Source organism: Melopsittacus undulatus, chromosome 2 (assembly GCF_012275295.1).
Source record: "Melopsittacus undulatus isolate bMelUnd1 chromosome 2, bMelUnd1.mat.Z, whole genome shotgun sequence".
In the NCBI taxonomy this organism is placed as follows: Eukaryota; Metazoa; Chordata; class Aves; order Psittaciformes; family Psittaculidae; genus Melopsittacus; species Melopsittacus undulatus.
In genome coordinates, this window is record NC_047528.1 from 78,184,768 (window position 1) to 78,203,661 (window position 18,894).

General features: G+C 37.7%; 1 protein-coding gene across 5 annotated transcripts in view; it reads right to left on the bottom strand.

Moving 5' to 3' along the window:
* Positions 1 to 18,894, bottom strand: part of SH3KBP1 (SH3 domain containing kinase binding protein 1) — a 226,149-nt gene that overhangs the window by 58,771 nt on the left and 148,484 nt on the right. For 4 of the 5 annotated variants that reach the window (XM_031051030.2, XM_031051032.2, XM_031051031.2 and 1 more), the window contains one exon: positions 5,782 to 5,857. In XM_031051030.2, the coding sequence (XP_030906890.1) occupies positions 5,782 to 5,857 (76 nt within the window). Of the gene's footprint in view, positions 1 to 5,781; positions 5,858 to 16,004; positions 16,091 to 18,894 lie in introns of those variants that run through there. The other variant, XM_031051034.2, reaches the window with a different exon arrangement.

Genomic DNA, 18,894 nt, shown 5'->3' on the forward strand with positions numbered 1-18,894 from the left:
TTGAGGCTCCACCAGGGCAGGGAGGATACAATGACAGGTACAGTGCATAACCCATGGAAGAGCTAGGTCCCTCTGGAGTGCAATCTACACTGACATACACTAAATCAAAACATTCCTCTGCCTAACAAGAACTGTGTGGATCACGCTGCAACACAGCCAGGTCTGGAATGGTCTAAGTGACAGGACAAAGTCGGTTTCAAACTTCTCCTAAAGGAATGATAGACCAACATAATTTAAGTATGTAAAACCACAGCTAATAGGATGCAAAGTAATATGAACCTTTAAAATCAGATTAATAAAAGCAGAGATTAATAGGTTATGTCACTTTGGTACTAAAATTGTCCTTAATCAACACAGCACAATAACACAAGGGGATGTAGAAGACCTTAATTTCAGCAGTTATATTTAGATAGGAAGAAGGAAAAAATAAACGGAAATCTTAATTTCAGACACAGCAGTGCAAAGACCACACTGGAACTTGTTGAACTTGGGTTTTTTCCAAGTGAATGAAAAAACCCCCAACAAAAACAAACCCCATCAAAAAACTAAAGGTCAAAACAATATATACTATTACAAGCCTGGCAAATAGATTTAAGTCGTGGAATAACAGAATCATGGAATCACAGAATCGTTTGTGTTGGACGGGACCTTAAAGATCACCTAGTTCCAACCCGCCTGCCATGGGCAGTGACATCTTCCACTAGACCAGGTTGCTCCAAGCCCCATCCATCCTGGCCTTGAACACTGCCAGGGATGGGGCATCCACAATTTCTCTGGGCAGCCTCTTCTAGTGTCTCACCACCCTCACAGTAAAGAATTTCTTCCCAATATCTAATGTAAATCTACCCTATTTCAGCTTAATGCCCCCGTCCTATCCCTACCTGCCATTGTAAAAAGTCCCTCTCCAGCTTTCTTGTAGGCCTCTTTTAGGTAGTGGAAGGTTTCCTCAAAGCCTTCTCCAGGCTGAACAAATCAAATTAAAGCTTCAAATAAGATAGCAATATGAAGCATCCCTCAACTATAGATGATAAAACTTATTTTTACATTTGACATCCAAGGCTGGGTTTATACATCAATAGATGGCTCTTCAAGAAGCCTGTTTATTCCTTTGACCTGAAGACATCTTGAAAAATATACCTGTTAATAGACCCCCAACAGCAGACAACTTTGAAACATTAACAATGGAGAAAAGACAATACTCATGAGCTGTTCCATCCACATTTATTAATTCAACAATATTTTATTTGGTCAGACCACAGAGTCTCTCCCTGCAAATTCACAGTTCCCCCAGAGCAAAGGAGAATAACCTGCCATACACAATGGGCATTGCTCAGGGAACGGAGTGAGCAGATAAACCTTACAACTTAAACAGGCTGGATCTAATGTAGGATATTCAGCTTCTGACCCAACATACTCTGAACTGAGAGGGATTGGGCTAGGTATAATCCCATTTGAAAATATGTACCCTTGATTACATTCTGTGATTTTTAACTGCACATGTACCTCATAGTCCCGTCCTTTGGATGAACAAAGCCATTGCTAGCTCCTCTAACAGACCCCAAGGGCAGAGGGTGACATGCAATTCCCCTTCCTAGCACCATCCTTATAGCTCAGAAGTTGGAAGAAAAAGCTAGAACTAGATACTTATTACAAGTGATGTGTCACTGCCCACACTTTGTTGAGGAAAAAGTGTCAGAACCGTCCTAAACACTATAAATGGGCTATCTATCCTGTAGAAAGAATTGGATATCTTATGGCTGTAGTTAACATGCACCCCTTTCTGTTCAGCACCTTACATCCCACAGGCTGTCCCAAGTTCAAAAGACAGCATATTTTATACAGTCTCAACCACCTCTTCCCCCATTCATTACCTCAAAGAGGGGGAATGACAGCAGGAGATAGCCTTCCTACAGAGCACAGCTACTTCACTACCTAGGCCATTGCAAGCACTGTATTCCACCCACAGAATTCGATATAGATGTACAATTGCAGTGTAAAGCACTGCTGTCAATGTACAGACCTTCTATATGAACTGGGGTCTTGCAATACTATATAGCAGGTATATTCATCTGACTGTATTTTGAGAGACTGGTTAAACATCATATTGTGCAAACCAGAACTGAGCAAACTAAATTTACTGTATTGGTGGACCACATTTCACTTTAAAAGCATGTCTCTTGTATTTGTCCTCCAGACAGACCCTTAGGATGAGCTGTGACTTTCAAGACAGCAGTCCACAGACAAACATACCTTCAAGCTTAAATTTCACAGGGGATAGTGAGTCTGGAATTTGCTTTTCTTCTTAGGCCAGGATGACACAATTTCCTCTTCTTAACTCTGCTGCTGTTGCTTCCTTCTTGTTAGGCAAGAACCGTTCCACCCCATGGCAAGATTTCTTCCACCTCAGGTAAGCTAACAACTAAGCTGGATTCACCCTTTTAAGTTTTCAGAAACTGAATTCTTATTTTTTTTCTTTAATGAAACAAACAACAAAGTGTGTAGCTGATTTTTGAAGATTAAATATTTCCCCCTTGATGAAGTCTAAATCATACACCAATCAATACAGACACAAACAGTAATACTACGTAAGAAAACAAGCAGCATGAAAGTTGTGTTCCTTGAGCTTAATCTTCCTGTCTTTAAATATCACTCATAAAATGTTTCTGAAATTGAATAAAATGTACAAAATCTAGTGAAAAATTATGTAATTGTTACCAAACTACAAACCAGATGAAAAAAATCCACTTATTTCACGAGAATCTGGTTTTACTCCTGACTGCTACACTCAAGACTCATAAATGGGTTACACTAACCAATATTTTCAGAGAACTTCATGAGATGCAAACTGTAGAAAAACCCCAAACCCCATCAAGACAAAAAGCAAAAATAGAAGTAACTAGGGCCCCACTAATCCAGATTCAGCTACTTCTTATACCTTCTGCCATCAAACAAGATGATAAGTTGCTTGCTAGGATTTTGGTATTCCTATGCCATAGCAAACTGCAAATAGTCAGTGAGTGGAGTAATAAAATCAAGTACTGTGGTCAGTGCATTCTGTGACTGACTGCCTTTGCTGTTTCGTTGTCTGCATATTTTTCCTCCTTTTTTTTTTTTTGCAGTCTCAGTAATCTGCAGTAGCTCTCTCATTGTGGATGGTTTTGCTCTGCTGAATTTTAGAATCCAAATATAAAAATGCATATATATTTTCTACAATATAGCCCTTATACCACAAGCCAGTTAAACTAAAAGCAAGCTACTTCATAGAAAACCCAATATATGTCACACCAGAGACAGAATTATAAACACATATGCATGTATATGCCATTCTAGCTATGCGAGAGAGACAGAAATGTAACAGCAGAATAATTCCCCTATAAATCTAGGCACCCACAAATCTAAAACAAACAGCTCTCCCCTCTTAAAATATGCATTCTTTCATTCCTGAAATGTTAGTGTTGTTTTCCAAGGGACTACTTAAGCTCTTTAAGGATTTGTACTTTCATTGTGCTCTCCCATTGAGCAGAAAGTCCTCTTTGGCCCTGAAGAGTCACCTGCTTATCTCCCAAAACCTTAAGCCCACTTTTTTAGGGAGATTTACATAGCATATTGTTGGGAGATGCACCTACAGAACATACTGCTCTGACTCTTGCACTGCCAAGCCCATCCCACTGCAGAGCTTATGCCATCTTATATGTACTAAGAGCAAACAGCAAGCACATCTAGTGCCCTGCTGCAAATCACTGCCTATTGCATCTGAAAAGGTATAGGAAAAAAGCAGACTCAAATCAACATGTGGAAAGCATCAGCAACCATCACTCCACACTGAAGCTCCTTTGGGCAGATATGGAAGAAGTCACTGCTCCCTCTTTCCTCTCTCAACAGGCTCTTCAACAGTACAACTGCATTTTTAATCCAGTTGAGACTAGGGAATAACAACATCATTCATGGAAATAAACAGGTGGAAGGTGAAAGCCTACCAACATAATTCCTCTTTCTTGCAGCATTCATCTCCAGTGGTAAACCCAAGCGAATCTAAATCACATTATTATATCTAAACTACATGATATCAGACCTTCCCATACACGTGCTTATCTTTCCCAAGCAAGAACAGAGATATCAAACATTCTACTGAGGCCCCAGAGAATCCAGGAAAGGTAAAATATCCTAAATAATAAAGTTTAGGTAAAATTCAGAGGACATGTAGAAGATACTCTACAAGTAAATAGCCCACCCTTCTCCCTAGTTCTGGCAAAAGGGATACTGAATGATATTTGCACACAACCATGGTAAAAACAGATGGCAAGAAGAGGAACTTTCTGACCAAAATGGCACATCTGAGGGAAATAAAAAAAAAGGCAAAGCAAGTACCAATCAGAGCCCAAATGTGTTGATGAAGAACTGCCAGAGCTAAGTGTGTCACTGTAGAAGGTACATTTATCTAAATATTGTTCAGAAGGTTTATGCTTTAGTTTTTAAGCGGTGAAAGAATGAAACCCTAGTGCTCTGGGATATGATTCAGTGAGCATCTTCAGCTGTCAGAAGTATGAACTGCTGTGGAAAGAGGCAGCTGCCTCCCAGTCTGGCTTACCACACAAGCCTGGATGGTGCTGCGGGTGGGAAACCCTATGGGACCACCCCTTCTGATGACCCCTCCTCTCTGGCTAGCTTAACCTGCTCAAGCTGCAGGTTGGGAAAGGTAATTCCAAAACAGTTCAGGAGCCCTGCCCTACACTACCAGTTCACACATTTTTCAGTATTCCAAGTTCTCACTTTCTCAAGGCAACTGAGTCCCATTAACAAGGAGAACAAGAAAAAAGGATGCAGCAGGTCAATAAGTGTTGTGCAGCTAATGGACAATAACTCACTAAGAGCTGTTGTAAATTGCTTTTGCAAGTCTGAGCTGAAAACGTGGTAAACCAGGTCATAACCATACACTTCTCACAGACAGTGCCTGGTCTGTGCCTGCCTCCAAATGCTTGCCCTCTTATGTCTTTACGTGTTTCAGTTGTGAGACAAAGTGTTATCTGCTAAATATCTAAAATGCTAAACACATCAGGGAAGGAGGACTGTGCATAACTTAAAAGCTCAACACTTTATATTATACTCAGTTTCTTTTCTAAGGTATGACTAAATTCTCTTCCTTATTCTTTTCTACCAGAATCCATTACATTTAGTTGTAGCTTTGTATAAATGAAATCAAACGATAAACATAGATTTTTTGGTAAGCTAGTTACATATGCCTCCCTAGAACAGAACTGAAACCTGCCTAGAAGATTTATTTATTGCTTTTTGTCCACTAAGCATTGAAATGACATAACCAGAACTGAAGTTCTTGGACACTGTTAATTCCCCATACAAACTATTATCACCCACACAGATGATTTCTGCTACATAATGAAAGAAATAAAGAGGAAAAAAGCCAGGGCACTCACACCAGAGATATTTTTTCTGTGACCTACCTACATGTTACAGCCTGAAGTCATATCTTCAACTCTGATTAATTCCGATGTACCCTCAACACTGAAGGCTGATCATGTAATTTAATTTGATTTTTGGTGGTAGAAAATTCAAGGTAGGATTATCAGAGTAAAAACAATTCAGAGAATTCTGTGAAAGAAAGCATTCTGTCTATGTACTGCCTGCTCAAAGTTTATCCTACACATATCTATCTGTATCCTCGCTTTTCATATATAGAGGACAGTCTTTTAGAAAAATGTCGAACTTGCTTATAAGAGGCTTAATAGCACAAAGTGCAATGAAGGAAAAAACTATGAAACCTACTTTTTGTTCTGCTGTCCACTTCTATTTTTGTTGGCTCCTGAGTTGCTGTGGCTGGAGGTAATTTCTTCCCAACACTCTGAAAAAAAATAATTATGCTCCTTTAAAACTTGCAAGTTTAGTTAAAAGTTGGACAACATAAAAAGTTGTAACAGAAATACAAAATATAGGTGTAAAAAAAGGACAGTGAGAAAGAGAGGTAAACTTGTACTTAGGTTTGGGGGGCGTTAGTTTTTTTGGTTTTTTTAATGATAAATAATTCATTATAATGTGATCCTCACATCTGCCTTTAAAAATGTTTACTAACATTTTTAAACAATAACCCTTTAACACAGTTTCAGGGAATACTCACAGAAGTTTAATTAGTGGACTGAATATAGGATGAAATTACTTAAGTAAAGATACTATTCAGTACCAAAAGAGAAGCAGGAAGAAGGGCTTATGGGGTAAAAGCCCTTGACTTCTGTCCATAAAAGGAGTATTCTTTTCCTTTATTCTAGACTGAGTGTGATTTTTAAGTTGACAGCATCTCTTTAAATGGTTCAAATTTTTATTTATTTTGAGAAAAAAAACAACCAATTTGCAGAAGACTGCTACAACAAGCAATAACCAACCTCAGACAGGTAAACTGAAAGAACAGTAAACAAACAAAAACCAACAAAATAAAAGAGACAAAATGCCTGCAACAAAATAAAATTGGTGATATTCATTCTTAGATATCTTCATCAATTACTATATTCATGCTATAGCCTCTTCCACTCAGCTTTTCTGCCTAGCAAGAGAGCTGTCAAGCAGTACACTCCCCTCTACCTTGTGTATCTCTAGCCTTGTGCTTCAGAGATACTCTTAAGGAGCACTGTTTCAGTTCCCCTCTGTCCTCCTCCAATATGCTGATTACCACAAACCTAATTTCTAGGTGGTGGCAGTCAGTCAGACTCCCAACACACACCAGAACATATCAGCAAAACAGGTCAAATCTTGATCCCGCTATTTCTGCAAGGTGAGTATAATTAGATTATTTAGCTGTTAGACACAACCCCTGCTAATTGCCTGGCAAGTGAATCCCAAAGATAAAAGGGGATTAAGTGCCCTCTTGATGCAGAAACAGGTGAATAATGACCATGATTTAGTGTACAGATATTCAGAGGTATGAGATAGATCTAGCAGCAACATGCAAGTATTAATGCTTGGGTTTATGAAGTCAAGGGAAGCATAGTCTAGCATTATATAACAGCTTCTGTTAGCAGAAGAGGCCTTGATTGGCAATTTGGTACACTGCAAATCCCTATCACTGCAGACCAGTTTCCTGCGATACTGAATTAACAGTGATTACAAAAGTGGCTGAGGTGGCACACAAAGTCACATGGATGGGGTCATGGTACAATCTAAACAGTCTCACTTCCTTTCATTTATGTATTTTGGCTCAACTGCAGTCTCTGACAATACAGAACAACACATGAGAAGCAAAGCATGTAATGGGCAGTATACTAATGAGTTTTTCTCAGTTGAGGGCATTTTGGCCCTTCCCTACAACTATTCAACCTTGACAAGAGGAATAAAAATAGACCTGTGATCAGGTTTCCTCCTTCAGGGATATTTTGAAATTGTATTTCAGGATTTTCTGTTGTTGTTTAGGTCTTGTGTTTCTAGAAGACTCAATCTGACAATTCCAACTGAATTGTCACTTGTGCACCAGCTAGGTTCATACAGAAGATTTTGTAATACTTCTCTGCACTAAAGGAACGTGCTTATCCTCTGACTCTCCTTTACAAATATAGGCTTCTCAAAGCAACAGCTTATTTACTCAGAAATAAGGAAAAAAATATTTACTTGGCATCAGCATTTATTCTGGAAACTTTACTGAGCTCTTTATCCTAGGTAAAATATTTTGGTACTGCTACTTGAAGTTATTCTTGAAGATATTCTTAAGGAATGCATCAGACATTGAAGAATTCATAAAAATGGGCTGTATGAGCTGAAAACACTAATGCTTTTAAGCTTAACATTGTCTGTCAGTGTGAATAGTGAAAATATAACAGTATGCACTGATGTTTATACAGGAGAGGAAAAGGCAGTAATGTACCTTGAAAACTTGCAGAATTTCAGAAAACCCCAGTGAGGTCAGGGGAAAAATACGCCGTGTTTCTTTGACCAAAATACTTGCTTTTAACATTCAACTAGTATTTCTGAATGCTATTTATATGCATGAGAAATTTTTTGCCTATAGGTTTACATTCAAATCCAAGGCCACTCTCTGTCACAATATAGAAGCTGTATTCTTTAATGTATTTTTGAGAGTCCATTTTATAATTGAGAACATTTTTTCACAAAGAAGTAGAAATGGTCACTAGATCCACTGATCATCCAAATCTGGATGACCAATAGCATAAACAGGCTTCTCACTGACTATGGATAATGCTGCTGTTGTGAGGGGGAAGCCAAAATTTATTTTCTTTTTCTAATATGCTTCAAGTGCCTAAAGAACATCAGTAAGTCCTTAATGCATCCTACCTGGTCTACCTTAAATTCAACAAAATTTAAAAAGCCCAAATATATAAGCACCAAAACCTTCCAGATGTCAAAATGCCCTTATTCTGTCAAAGACAAAATAAGAGAAATGTTCAGGATTTCAGTTTTTCCCATTATATTAACATGCAACTCCACATAAAGGACTTTCTATGACAGCATGATCAAGTATCGCTATCCTGGGGTTTCCCAAAAGGACAGAGTTAACACTTTTCCTAAGGGCACTCCATATGGCACTTCAAAGTGGATAATGGGAATTTTAAGAAACCATTATAAAGAAAACAAAAATTCTTTAAGGAAAGTGTCTACCTGCATATTTGTCTCAGTCATCTCAAATAGCTTTTTCCTCCGTACTTGCTTTCTACCCACCTATGCTTTGGTAGAAATACCATTCATATGCTCCTGAATGACAATTATTAGTATTTTTTAAATGCCCGATGCACACCCAGCTAATATAGAGAGCCCCAGTTGCCCAAGCTACATACATTTCTACTGACATCATCTGGGAGGATATTCCTGCCACAACGCAGGGTAATTTCCTTAAAACTAGGTTAGGTTAATGAATGGGACAGGAAACAAGTGTTCATCAAGTCCTCAATTACAACCAGACTGTTGCAAGCACAGGCAAGCAAAATCCTTCTTATTTTCCTGCTCTTAGTTTACTCTGAGTATGAACACAGAGACAGGATGTCTCATAATTGGTGTCTCAGGAGTGTCTCTAATTCACTTGCTGTGAGCAAGAGAGAGGGAACAGCACGGTCATTGCCTAAGCCCACCCACCAAAGGTGGCCACATCCACACCATGCCACTCTTGACCATGGATTCCTGCCACCCTGTGTCATGACAAAAGTATATCTGCAAGGAAGTGGAGGCAATTGATCCATGTTAAAAGGTAATGCAGAAGGGAAGGAAGAACAAAAGAGAGTTTTAGTGTTACCTGCTTCACTAAACAGCTGCACAAACATTTGGGTAGAACTGAGGCAGGAAAATTGATGGTTGTAGGCCTTAGGTGCAACTGTAGGTTGCAGTGCTCATTTACACCAGCTTAAGTTCATTGGGAAAGCATGGTGGGCATGTCACAGTGTGCTTTAATAATTCCTGGTGCCAGCATGTCACATTTTGACTCTTCTCAGGGCAAGGTTGCAGTAGTGCTGGACTTCATATCACTCGAAAGATGAAATATGAACAACAATCAAGTACTCAGCTCTACATACCAGATGATACTTCCATAAGGAATGGGCACTCTGACCACAGGATCAGATGTGGCACACACCCACAGAACTTTTGTAATGGGATGTTTATATGGCAAATATTTCACAGAATGCAAAGAACAAAGCAATTAAAGTATTTTTAAATCTCATCTTAAAGTTTCTTTGCACATAGTTGAGCTATATTACCTTCTACTGGACAATCTGAAAATACTACATTTTCACATTTAGTCCATATACCAGCAGAATTACATGTAGTTTTTCCAGCTAATGTCTATACCAGATGACTTTTGACTTGGACGAACACAGGCTTTCTGAATTACAGCATATCTTAGCAAACAAATATTTTTTTCTTTTGAAAAAGATTTTACCTGTGAAAGATTTTACCCTTGCACAGTAAGATTGCAAAACCCAGTACTTAGGTGCTGTGAAAGGCATACAAACACTGGCCAACAAAATCAACAGATCTCTAAATAAAAGATGTCCCTCCAAATAACACCCTGTTCTTACAAAGCCCTCATCCTTTTGGAACTCCTTGAAGAGTGACATTATTTCAGCCATCAGTATGACTCTGACCACAGTTATCAACTTTGGACAAAGCAGACAAGTTTTCTGAAGTGAACAGTGAAGAGGTGGAGGCCCTGTAACTGTTCATGAACATCAGTCCTCCAGGAATTGGCTACTATGCCAGTATTGCCTTAGAGGAAAGTAACAATCAACTAGTCAAGAAGTATATTCTGTTTGCATGTTAAAAGCTTTTGAATTAGAATGCATATGCAGAAAACTAAAGATATCAGGGGGAAGAAGGTTTTCTAGTGTTCATAAATAAATAGATAAATTTTTACCAAATACAAAAGTTACTTCTTGAATTCAGAAGACAAAAAGGGAATAAAACCAGCATGTCACTCTAACTCCTACTACAGTACTCTAATTCTCATTACAGAGAATAGTAAACATGTTGTGACCACATTACACGACACTCAGTCCACTTGGTGCCCTAGAAATAATATACTGAGTGTCAAAAGCATCTTACAATTACTGTATCTGTCATCCACTGTCATGGCACTGGAATCCAAGCCGGCAGGCAAGCCAGCAAGTAAACAAAGTAAAGGAAATAGAACAGAAGTCCTGAAACTAGGGAAATTTTAGAACAAAATGTGATTTTGATGGGACTTTCTTTTCTGATTCATCACCAATGATCATTCTCCTGATGTTTTTACAGTTGAGAAAACCTGCAAAACTACCTCTTCTCATTAGTTAAAACTGCTTCGACTATGTCAAGCCTAAGAACAAAAGTTTTGAATACTTAAGAAATAGTCACATTTGCTTTAATAAAAACTATTTTATTTTTAAAAATAAATGTAACATATGAAGCATTTAATGAACTTACATCTAAACATGAGATTAAAAAGAGTTTATTGATCATCTTTTTATAGAAAATATTGACTTGGTAAGTAACTGATTAAAATACAGGAAACAAAAGATAGGATTTCATTGTGGTGACCAAGTGGCATCCCTCAGGGATCTAGAAAAAAGACTCTCATTTTCTACACGTTCAGAGATAATCCAGAAAAGGGGGAAGACAGCAACTCGGTTCAGATAAAAATAAAATTATACAGTTGGAGGAAAAAAAACTATCTTTAGACAGAAATGATGGGCTTTGAAACACACAGCTGTTGATACTTTGGAAAGCAACAGAGAGCAATGGAAAGCACTATCAAAATGCTTTATAAATCCATTCAACATTAGATCATTGTGTGCGGTCCTTGCCTTCTTTCCCCCTCACTCATAACCCACCTCAGTCCATAAGGGAACTGGAAAAGACAGAAAGTCACCAAGAGTGATCAGACCTATGGAACAGATCCCTCACTCTGGAAAGATAAGATTCACACAGGTAATTTAACACAAGTCTATAAAAACCAGGAGAGGCAGTGAGAAGGTAGTTAGAGAGGATTCATTATCTCTCCCTGTAATAAAAATTAAAGGCTAACAGACGAAATCAGCAGGTACCATATTCAAAACAAAGGGAGGTTAACTCCTTCCTACAATGTGTGATCCCACAGAGTGGAACACTTTCACAGGAGTTACAGATGCTAAGTGTTACATGCAATGGAAATGTGACTACTTGATGAGGAAAATCCATTAGTGTTATTAAACACAAAGTTCAAAATTACTAGAGGCTGCAAAGACTCTGCAGGAATTTCTCTGTATATTTACCCTGTTCCCACACTCTTCCAGTATTGACCTCTGTTTGGAAGCATTGTACCAGCTCAGGTACAGTTCTGATCTGATGTCCCAGGATGTCCCAGGATCTTTCCAGTTTCATGGAAATATCATTCTTTTAACACATGGAAACAGAATATCGGACACAGAACACTCTGCAAAGTACATTTAAATAAAGCAAGGTGACATAAACCCAAAGTGTTAACACAAGGGAAACTTCAAAGGATTACTCCAATTCTTTCTCTCCCCAAACAGTATTAAACAAACCAAGTTTTTCAGTTAAAAAGAAAGCAAAACCATAGGGAGAACAAAAATACACAGAGAAGATAATTAGAAAAGTCTTCAAAATTATAAAGCACTAATCCTGACAGGTTAATTTAAACCCTCTGATTTGTAGGCCACTACAGAAATTTTCCACGGAGAAATTTCAGAGCTAAAAATATTTAATGGCATACACAAGTCTGCTTTCCTGGGCCATCTTCTGTAGCTCCCACGGAAGCAGACAAACCCACAATAAGTCTGTAAGATCGGAAAAAGCAAACAGTGGATTGACAGTCAGCTAGTGCAATGAAAGAGACAAATCTACAGTACAGAAAGATATATTTGCATTTCCTGTCCAGACACCGCAAGTGTTTTCTGACCTGTGAGGTGGACTATATCTACCAAGATACTATCAGTGAAGTTCTCATCACAACTTACCAACCTCCTGAATAAATTCAACTCTGTTAAGCAGTCTGAAAAGGCTTAACTGTCTCTGCCTATCTCGGAAAAAGTGCTACAGGTTTAAGATGTCTTCAGATACACAATATTTCAGTATTTCTGTGTATGAATACACACTGTGCCCTCAGTGATGATGCTGATTTATGCTGAGCTGCAACTGTTTAAATCCTCCACATTCATGTAATTTATATTTTTGCATTAAAAGAAGTCTCAAATCTTCATAGTGGGCAAAACATCTAATTAGAGAGACTGTTTCACAGATTCCTAACTTCCCATTACAACAACAAAACATTTCTTAAGCAATTTCAGAAGTGCTTAAATGGAAAATTACTTTAGTTCTTGTTTCCAGCTGTTGAGCTCCATTAAAAATGACCTGAGCCAGCAAATGTCCCATCCAGCTATCCAAGTACTAAAACTACCAGGTGTTTAGCAGACCACCAGCAGTCTACAAACCACAAATGAAGAATCTTCATTAGCATTATGCAAGCCATCAGAGAAATATGTGTATCTCAAATAACATTCAAAGAAATAAGTAGGTAAAATATGCAATGCAAAATCTTGGTTTTAACTTTGTGGCTGGAAAAAGGGATAGGAACAAAAGCATGAACAGAGAAACATAATTTTCATTGAAACTCTAGGTAGCTTGGAAAGCAGAATAGCACACATTTTGCCTGCACATTTTGCCTTCTACATCACTGTTCTCCACACTTAAATGTGTTTTACCAGCAGGTGACTTCAGACTCTAAAGCTGTTGTGAATTCATATTTTCACAAGTTCTTAAAATTTCAATTTATGGGCACAGAGGACAGTGGAGAGGCTTTTTTCTACCAATATGTTGTGGGAGACAGGAGAGAAACCTACGTGACTTAACTTGCACACTTTATAACATCTGCATTTCTGTAAAATTTGGAATCCTGACATTTGATACAGTCAGGGTGTCAGTTTCAAATCATTAATGAACTAAAAATTTGCCTTCCTAAAAGGTTAATTGTGATAAAGTGAATGTACGACTTTAGATTTAGTAGATGCTGCAGAAACATATCAGAGCAAGACACATGAGAATTGCTGATGAGTAAAAACACTTTAGCAAATGAAATTAAAAAAAAAAACAAAAAGCAGCAAATAAAGAAGGAAACCCACACAGCACACTCCCAACTGCCTCATCTCAAAGCACTTGAATGCACGCACATCAAAAATAAGCTGTATTAACCAGCTCATTTTCTTTCCTTCCCAAGCTGCACTTTTGCAATGCTAGAAGGTGCTTTTGTAACATTAAACATTTTTTTCTGAACAGATTAGTCTCTTTATTTACTGCTGTATTTGTTTTCCATTTTCCTGTTTTACTGACTGTGGCTCACACAAATGTAAAAGTTCATATCACCTTGCACCCCTCGCGAGAAACTTTGTCATTTGGAGGTTGCATTTCAGAATTAATTTCTATCTCCTCTAGGAGAAATCCTGGAGTCAGTCAGCACTGAGTGAATGAAATTCCTTCTTATTCTCCCAGGACTGTGCCTATCTAGATTGCTGTTGGTAATTAGCATGATCCAGCTTGTACCATCCAGCTTAGAAAATGCTGTTATGAAACCTCCCTCCTCTACAAAAATTAATGAACGAATAATTAATAATATTATATAAATATTCAAAACCAGTAATTAATAAACAACTGCTACATGGGTCTCCAGTTCCTTCTGCAGCAGTAAGGAAATCAATGAAGCTACTTTCATCTCCTTTTCAAACAAACAAACAAAATAATCTAGGAAAACAATTAAAAGGGAATCTTTTTTAAAGTGACAACAACACTTCTTCGCTCTTTTGCAGAAGTTATGCTGACAACCAACTGTGAAGTAGCTGTTCAATTATCTTTTTCAAATTCAATGATTAAAACAAATACTGCATGATACTTTACTATCATGGAGCTACTCTCACACTTAATGCAAGTATTTCTTCCCTTTTAGCACTGTATTTCTTCTTCTCTCCTCATATTATCTTTAATTTTCATTTCTAGTGTTCCACACTCCAAGGTAAAACTGCAGAGCAACAAGCGACAAAGCAAAATGCATCAGCATCTCCATCCACTTCTCTTTCAACTGACTGGAATCTCATCTCTTTCCTTTTGAATGAAGTTCCAAAATTCAAAACACAAATGGAAAATTATTAATATTATGTATTTCAGCTTTTCTTTTCAGTGAGTGCTTCAGGTACAGAGACTGCTGCAAAGGACACCATCAGCTGTACAAATGGAGGTCTACTGCTCTCTGGGTGGCCAGTGTGTGGCAAATATCCCAGTGCCAACAGAAAGCTGTCATCAGGAGCCCCTACTTGGCTACCAGTTGCTGTTGCATCAGGACTTGCTTCTCAGGAGCTGAGTCCTCTCCCTGCTCCTTGGATTTTATTGGGAAGTTTTTACAAAGTACTTAGTCAACTAACTGTAATAATATATGCTCATATCCCTAGTACTTAAGAACTATTTTAGAAACAAGAAATGCCACTGGCCTCCTATAAAAACACACATAACAAGGAGTTTATCAGGCATCTTAGAAATTGGCCTACAGATGTTTTTATCCCACTGACTGCCTGGCTGGTCTATGATCCTCTTTCCTTTCTTCCTTCCTTTTTTCTTTCTTTTCTTTTTTTTTTTTTTTTTAAGGCAGAAAAATAGAATGACACATGGCACATTTTAAGAGAAAAAGCAACTCAGAAAATTTGTAGATTCATTTCTTCACACTTCTTGCTGACTTTAGCTGTGAAAAGCGAGAGTTGAAAAAGTTTATATTTTTCTACTAAAAAGACCCCGAAGTATCTGCAAAACATTAAACAGTTTACTTGGTATCTCTCAATTTTGCTCTCTATAAAATTTTACAAGCATCAGTTGACTCCAGTTTTCCTTGCTTTTTCTTGAAGGAAATGATAATATCTACTTAGATTTTACTATCTTACTATAATTTTCTCCAAAACCCATTTGTATCAGTTTTCCTCATTTGTACAAAAGACTCCACATGTCACTTCACATAGAAGAGGAATTAGTAAAGCTCCTCCTCTTTTTCTGCCAAAAAGAGAAGTGCAGTTTTATTTATGTACTGGGGAAGGAAAAAAAGGGGGGGGGGTGTGTATGTGTGAATTTTTGATTATTAAGCAAACATTTGAAAGAGCAACACATCCTAAGGACTGTACAACTAATCTTGCTTAACTGCAAAGTTACAGTATTCTTTGGAATAAGGAATTTGAAATAAAATCATATAGAAAGAAAAACATCTGTGCAAGTTTAATGGCCAAACAGTCTGAAAGGAAAAAAAGCTAAACAGAGCCAGGACAGAATATGCTTTCACACAAAAGCAACCCCCTATTCTAACACAGTCCTCTACAGCAGAAATGGACTTGAGGACCCCCAGCACTCTCCTTCTTTTCTTTTTACCTACCCAGCATCTACAAAGTGTGCAGAAGAACCAAAGAACCCTGTAGCCAAATCCTGTGCTCTGCAGAATACATGTTACAATACAGTCTTAAACAGCCACAACAAAAAACCCCAGCTAATTGTAAAAGAAATACCTCCTCTGCCATTGCGAAGCCAGGCTGCCTTCCAGCAGCTCAGAGTGTCCAAGACAAGCCCTGGAGTCCTGCCCCTTCCTTGCATGAGCTCAGCTCAACGAGAGCAGGAGCCCAGCCCTGACACTGACTCACGTTCCAGGCCATCCCTGGGAAACAAAGGTTCCATTTGTTTATTTCACAGGAAATCTGGAGCTTTTCCTACCTCTGCTCATTCAGTGTGGAGTTTCCTCTCCCTTTCCAAGCCAGCCTAATCTCTCCTGGCTTCTTGAGACCAGCAGCTACGAAAGGCAATGTGACTGAGGACGTATACATTTTTTTTGTGAACAGCACAGGCATAAAAATTAGAGGAAAATGAGTTTCTGATAAATTCTGAGTGCATTGGTCTGTCTGCTAATAAAAAAAAAGCCCAAATGTCATGCTATTTATGCCTTTGTTTCAGATTTTGTTTTTAAAGAAAGATGATCAAAAAAACTGAACAGCATTAAGATGAAGGCTCTCTTCCATGAAACTTTATAAATTCTTAATACTGCCTCCTCACAAACATTCAACTTTAAAATTACTAAAAAAGGGCAGGGGAGGGAAACACACCATGGGCATCTCAAATAATGGGAAAGAAATTAAAGATTTATACTTAAGCAAGCCACAAGGTACTATATATTCTCATTCCCATTTGACCTTATATACTATTCAGTATGCATTTACACACAAACACATGTACTACAGACATACTTATGTGCACTCAGCACACTCCCAGTTCATTTTCTACAGAGGCATTCTCATGGGAATGCCAACACAATTATGGGGCAAAAAAAAAAGCCTCTAAACGCATACATTAAAAGATAAATAAACAAACAAACGGTTCTCTCTGGTTCTAAGAACCAGTGTAAGGAAGGACATGATAAACTTCATATGTAGATTTTAAAGGGGAGGACAATAAATTGCTCAACGCGGTTCCTACCAAAAAGAATATAAACAAGAAAAAAGTTATTTTGCAGAGCCAGGGTATTAAAATAATTTTTGTGCTGTAACAGTGAAATATGACAACATAGGGAGGATACACAATTTTCTTTAATGGATGCTTTTTAAAAAAACAGCTATCACCTGAGGATTATTTGTATATCTTTGGTCCTAATCCAGTTAAAAGGCTTGGATTAGGTATCTCTGAGATCCCTTCTGGCTTTATACTGAAAGCAAATAAAAACTGATCTGAGTAGGACTATCGCTTCAAGTACAATCTCCAGAAAAATATACCCAGATACTTTAAAGAATGGAAATGAGCCAGAGATGATGGCTCACAGAAAAGGCTACATCCGTTGCAGCAACACTCCTGCACCATGCTGCTGAACAGGTTCAGGAGTGATTCAGAACAGTCTCATGGCCTACACTGAGACTGCAATCTGCTTCCTGAAGAATTCTGTTTACCAATCAGAAATTATTTTAAAGTTATAATACAATATATCATTAGTTTAAGCTAGAGAAAACACACAATCCCTGGTATTTGTTTTCAGAAAAAAAGAATAATCTGTAGCAATTCATGAGTATACAGGAGTATTACAATCAGACATGACTTTTTAAAAATGACCCTCAACTAGGGAAAGTTTTAAAAAGGAAAAAGCCCACAAACTAATGAACCTAAACAGACAGCAGAAGATGAGTGTATAAATTTTACTTTGCAGGTCATATTCATTTTGGTTTACATTAATTAATTTTTTAAATGTTATTTATTTAATTTCCAAAGTGGTGTTTTTTTGCATAACTGTATTTGTTCTTCAAATTTTCAACATTCATCTGTGCTAAGGATATAAAATGTCATTTCATTAGAATTTTTATAATATTTTCAAAGTTAAAAAAAGTAACAACTCAGATGCGGCAACTGAAAATCAGTTACATTATCCAACAAAATCCAAGTGGAGTAAGAAAAAAGAAACACTAAGAACAGTTTATAAAACTGTTATTCCCAAGGCCTTGATTATACTAATTTAAATGTCTTATATCAATTTGTATCAATTAGATTTTATTTAGCTAGATTTTATTGCTATTATTAGACATATTGTATCAATTTAATTCATGAACCACTTCTCTTGAAGCTTATCATATGGCAAAAAAAAAGCTATCTTGCATGTCAGTACTCTAACTTTCTGAAGCATTTTCTCTGTACTGATGTTGAAGCAGGAGACAAATCTTTCCTAGGAATTCAGTTTATGCCTCCATCAACTACTCTGGAACTCAGAAAATCAGCTTTATGTTAAACTATTAAAATGCTTGTTTGAGTGTAAGTTTTGGTACTGGTATAGAGCCAACTGAAATTCACAGATGTACTATGATTAGCAAGCTATTGATCATAAGCTGATCCAGAGCAACTCAACATAGACACTTTTATTGTCTCCCTAATATGAAATAAAATTGCATTAGCTTAAACCTACACATCCTGCTTTTCAGACTGAAGCATCCCAAGATTTCCTGAGGAAAACCATGACTGAAAACCCAGGAGTATTCCCTTCCAGAGAGCACTCCTCCAGTAGAACTCATTCTGGCAAAAGCCCAATGCTGTGCCCCAGGAGAACCAACCAGATTTTCCACATTGCTTTCAGGAGTAATTTCTGGTACTAACAATACTTTTTACATTACTCTGCTTCTATTTTTAGATGTTCTTCAAGCAGCTCAAGTCAGGAACATAAGCTGAAAATGTTTTCATGCACGTGCTTGATGTATTTGTTTCACAAGGACAAATATTTTCTAGAGACCAACAATATGCACATATTTGGGGCCCCCAACACAAGAGTGACATGGACCTGCTTGAGTGAGTCCAGAGGGGAGCCACAAAGATGATCAGAGGGCTGGATCCCCTGTTCTATGAAGACAGGCTGAAAGAGTTGGGCTTGCTCAGCCT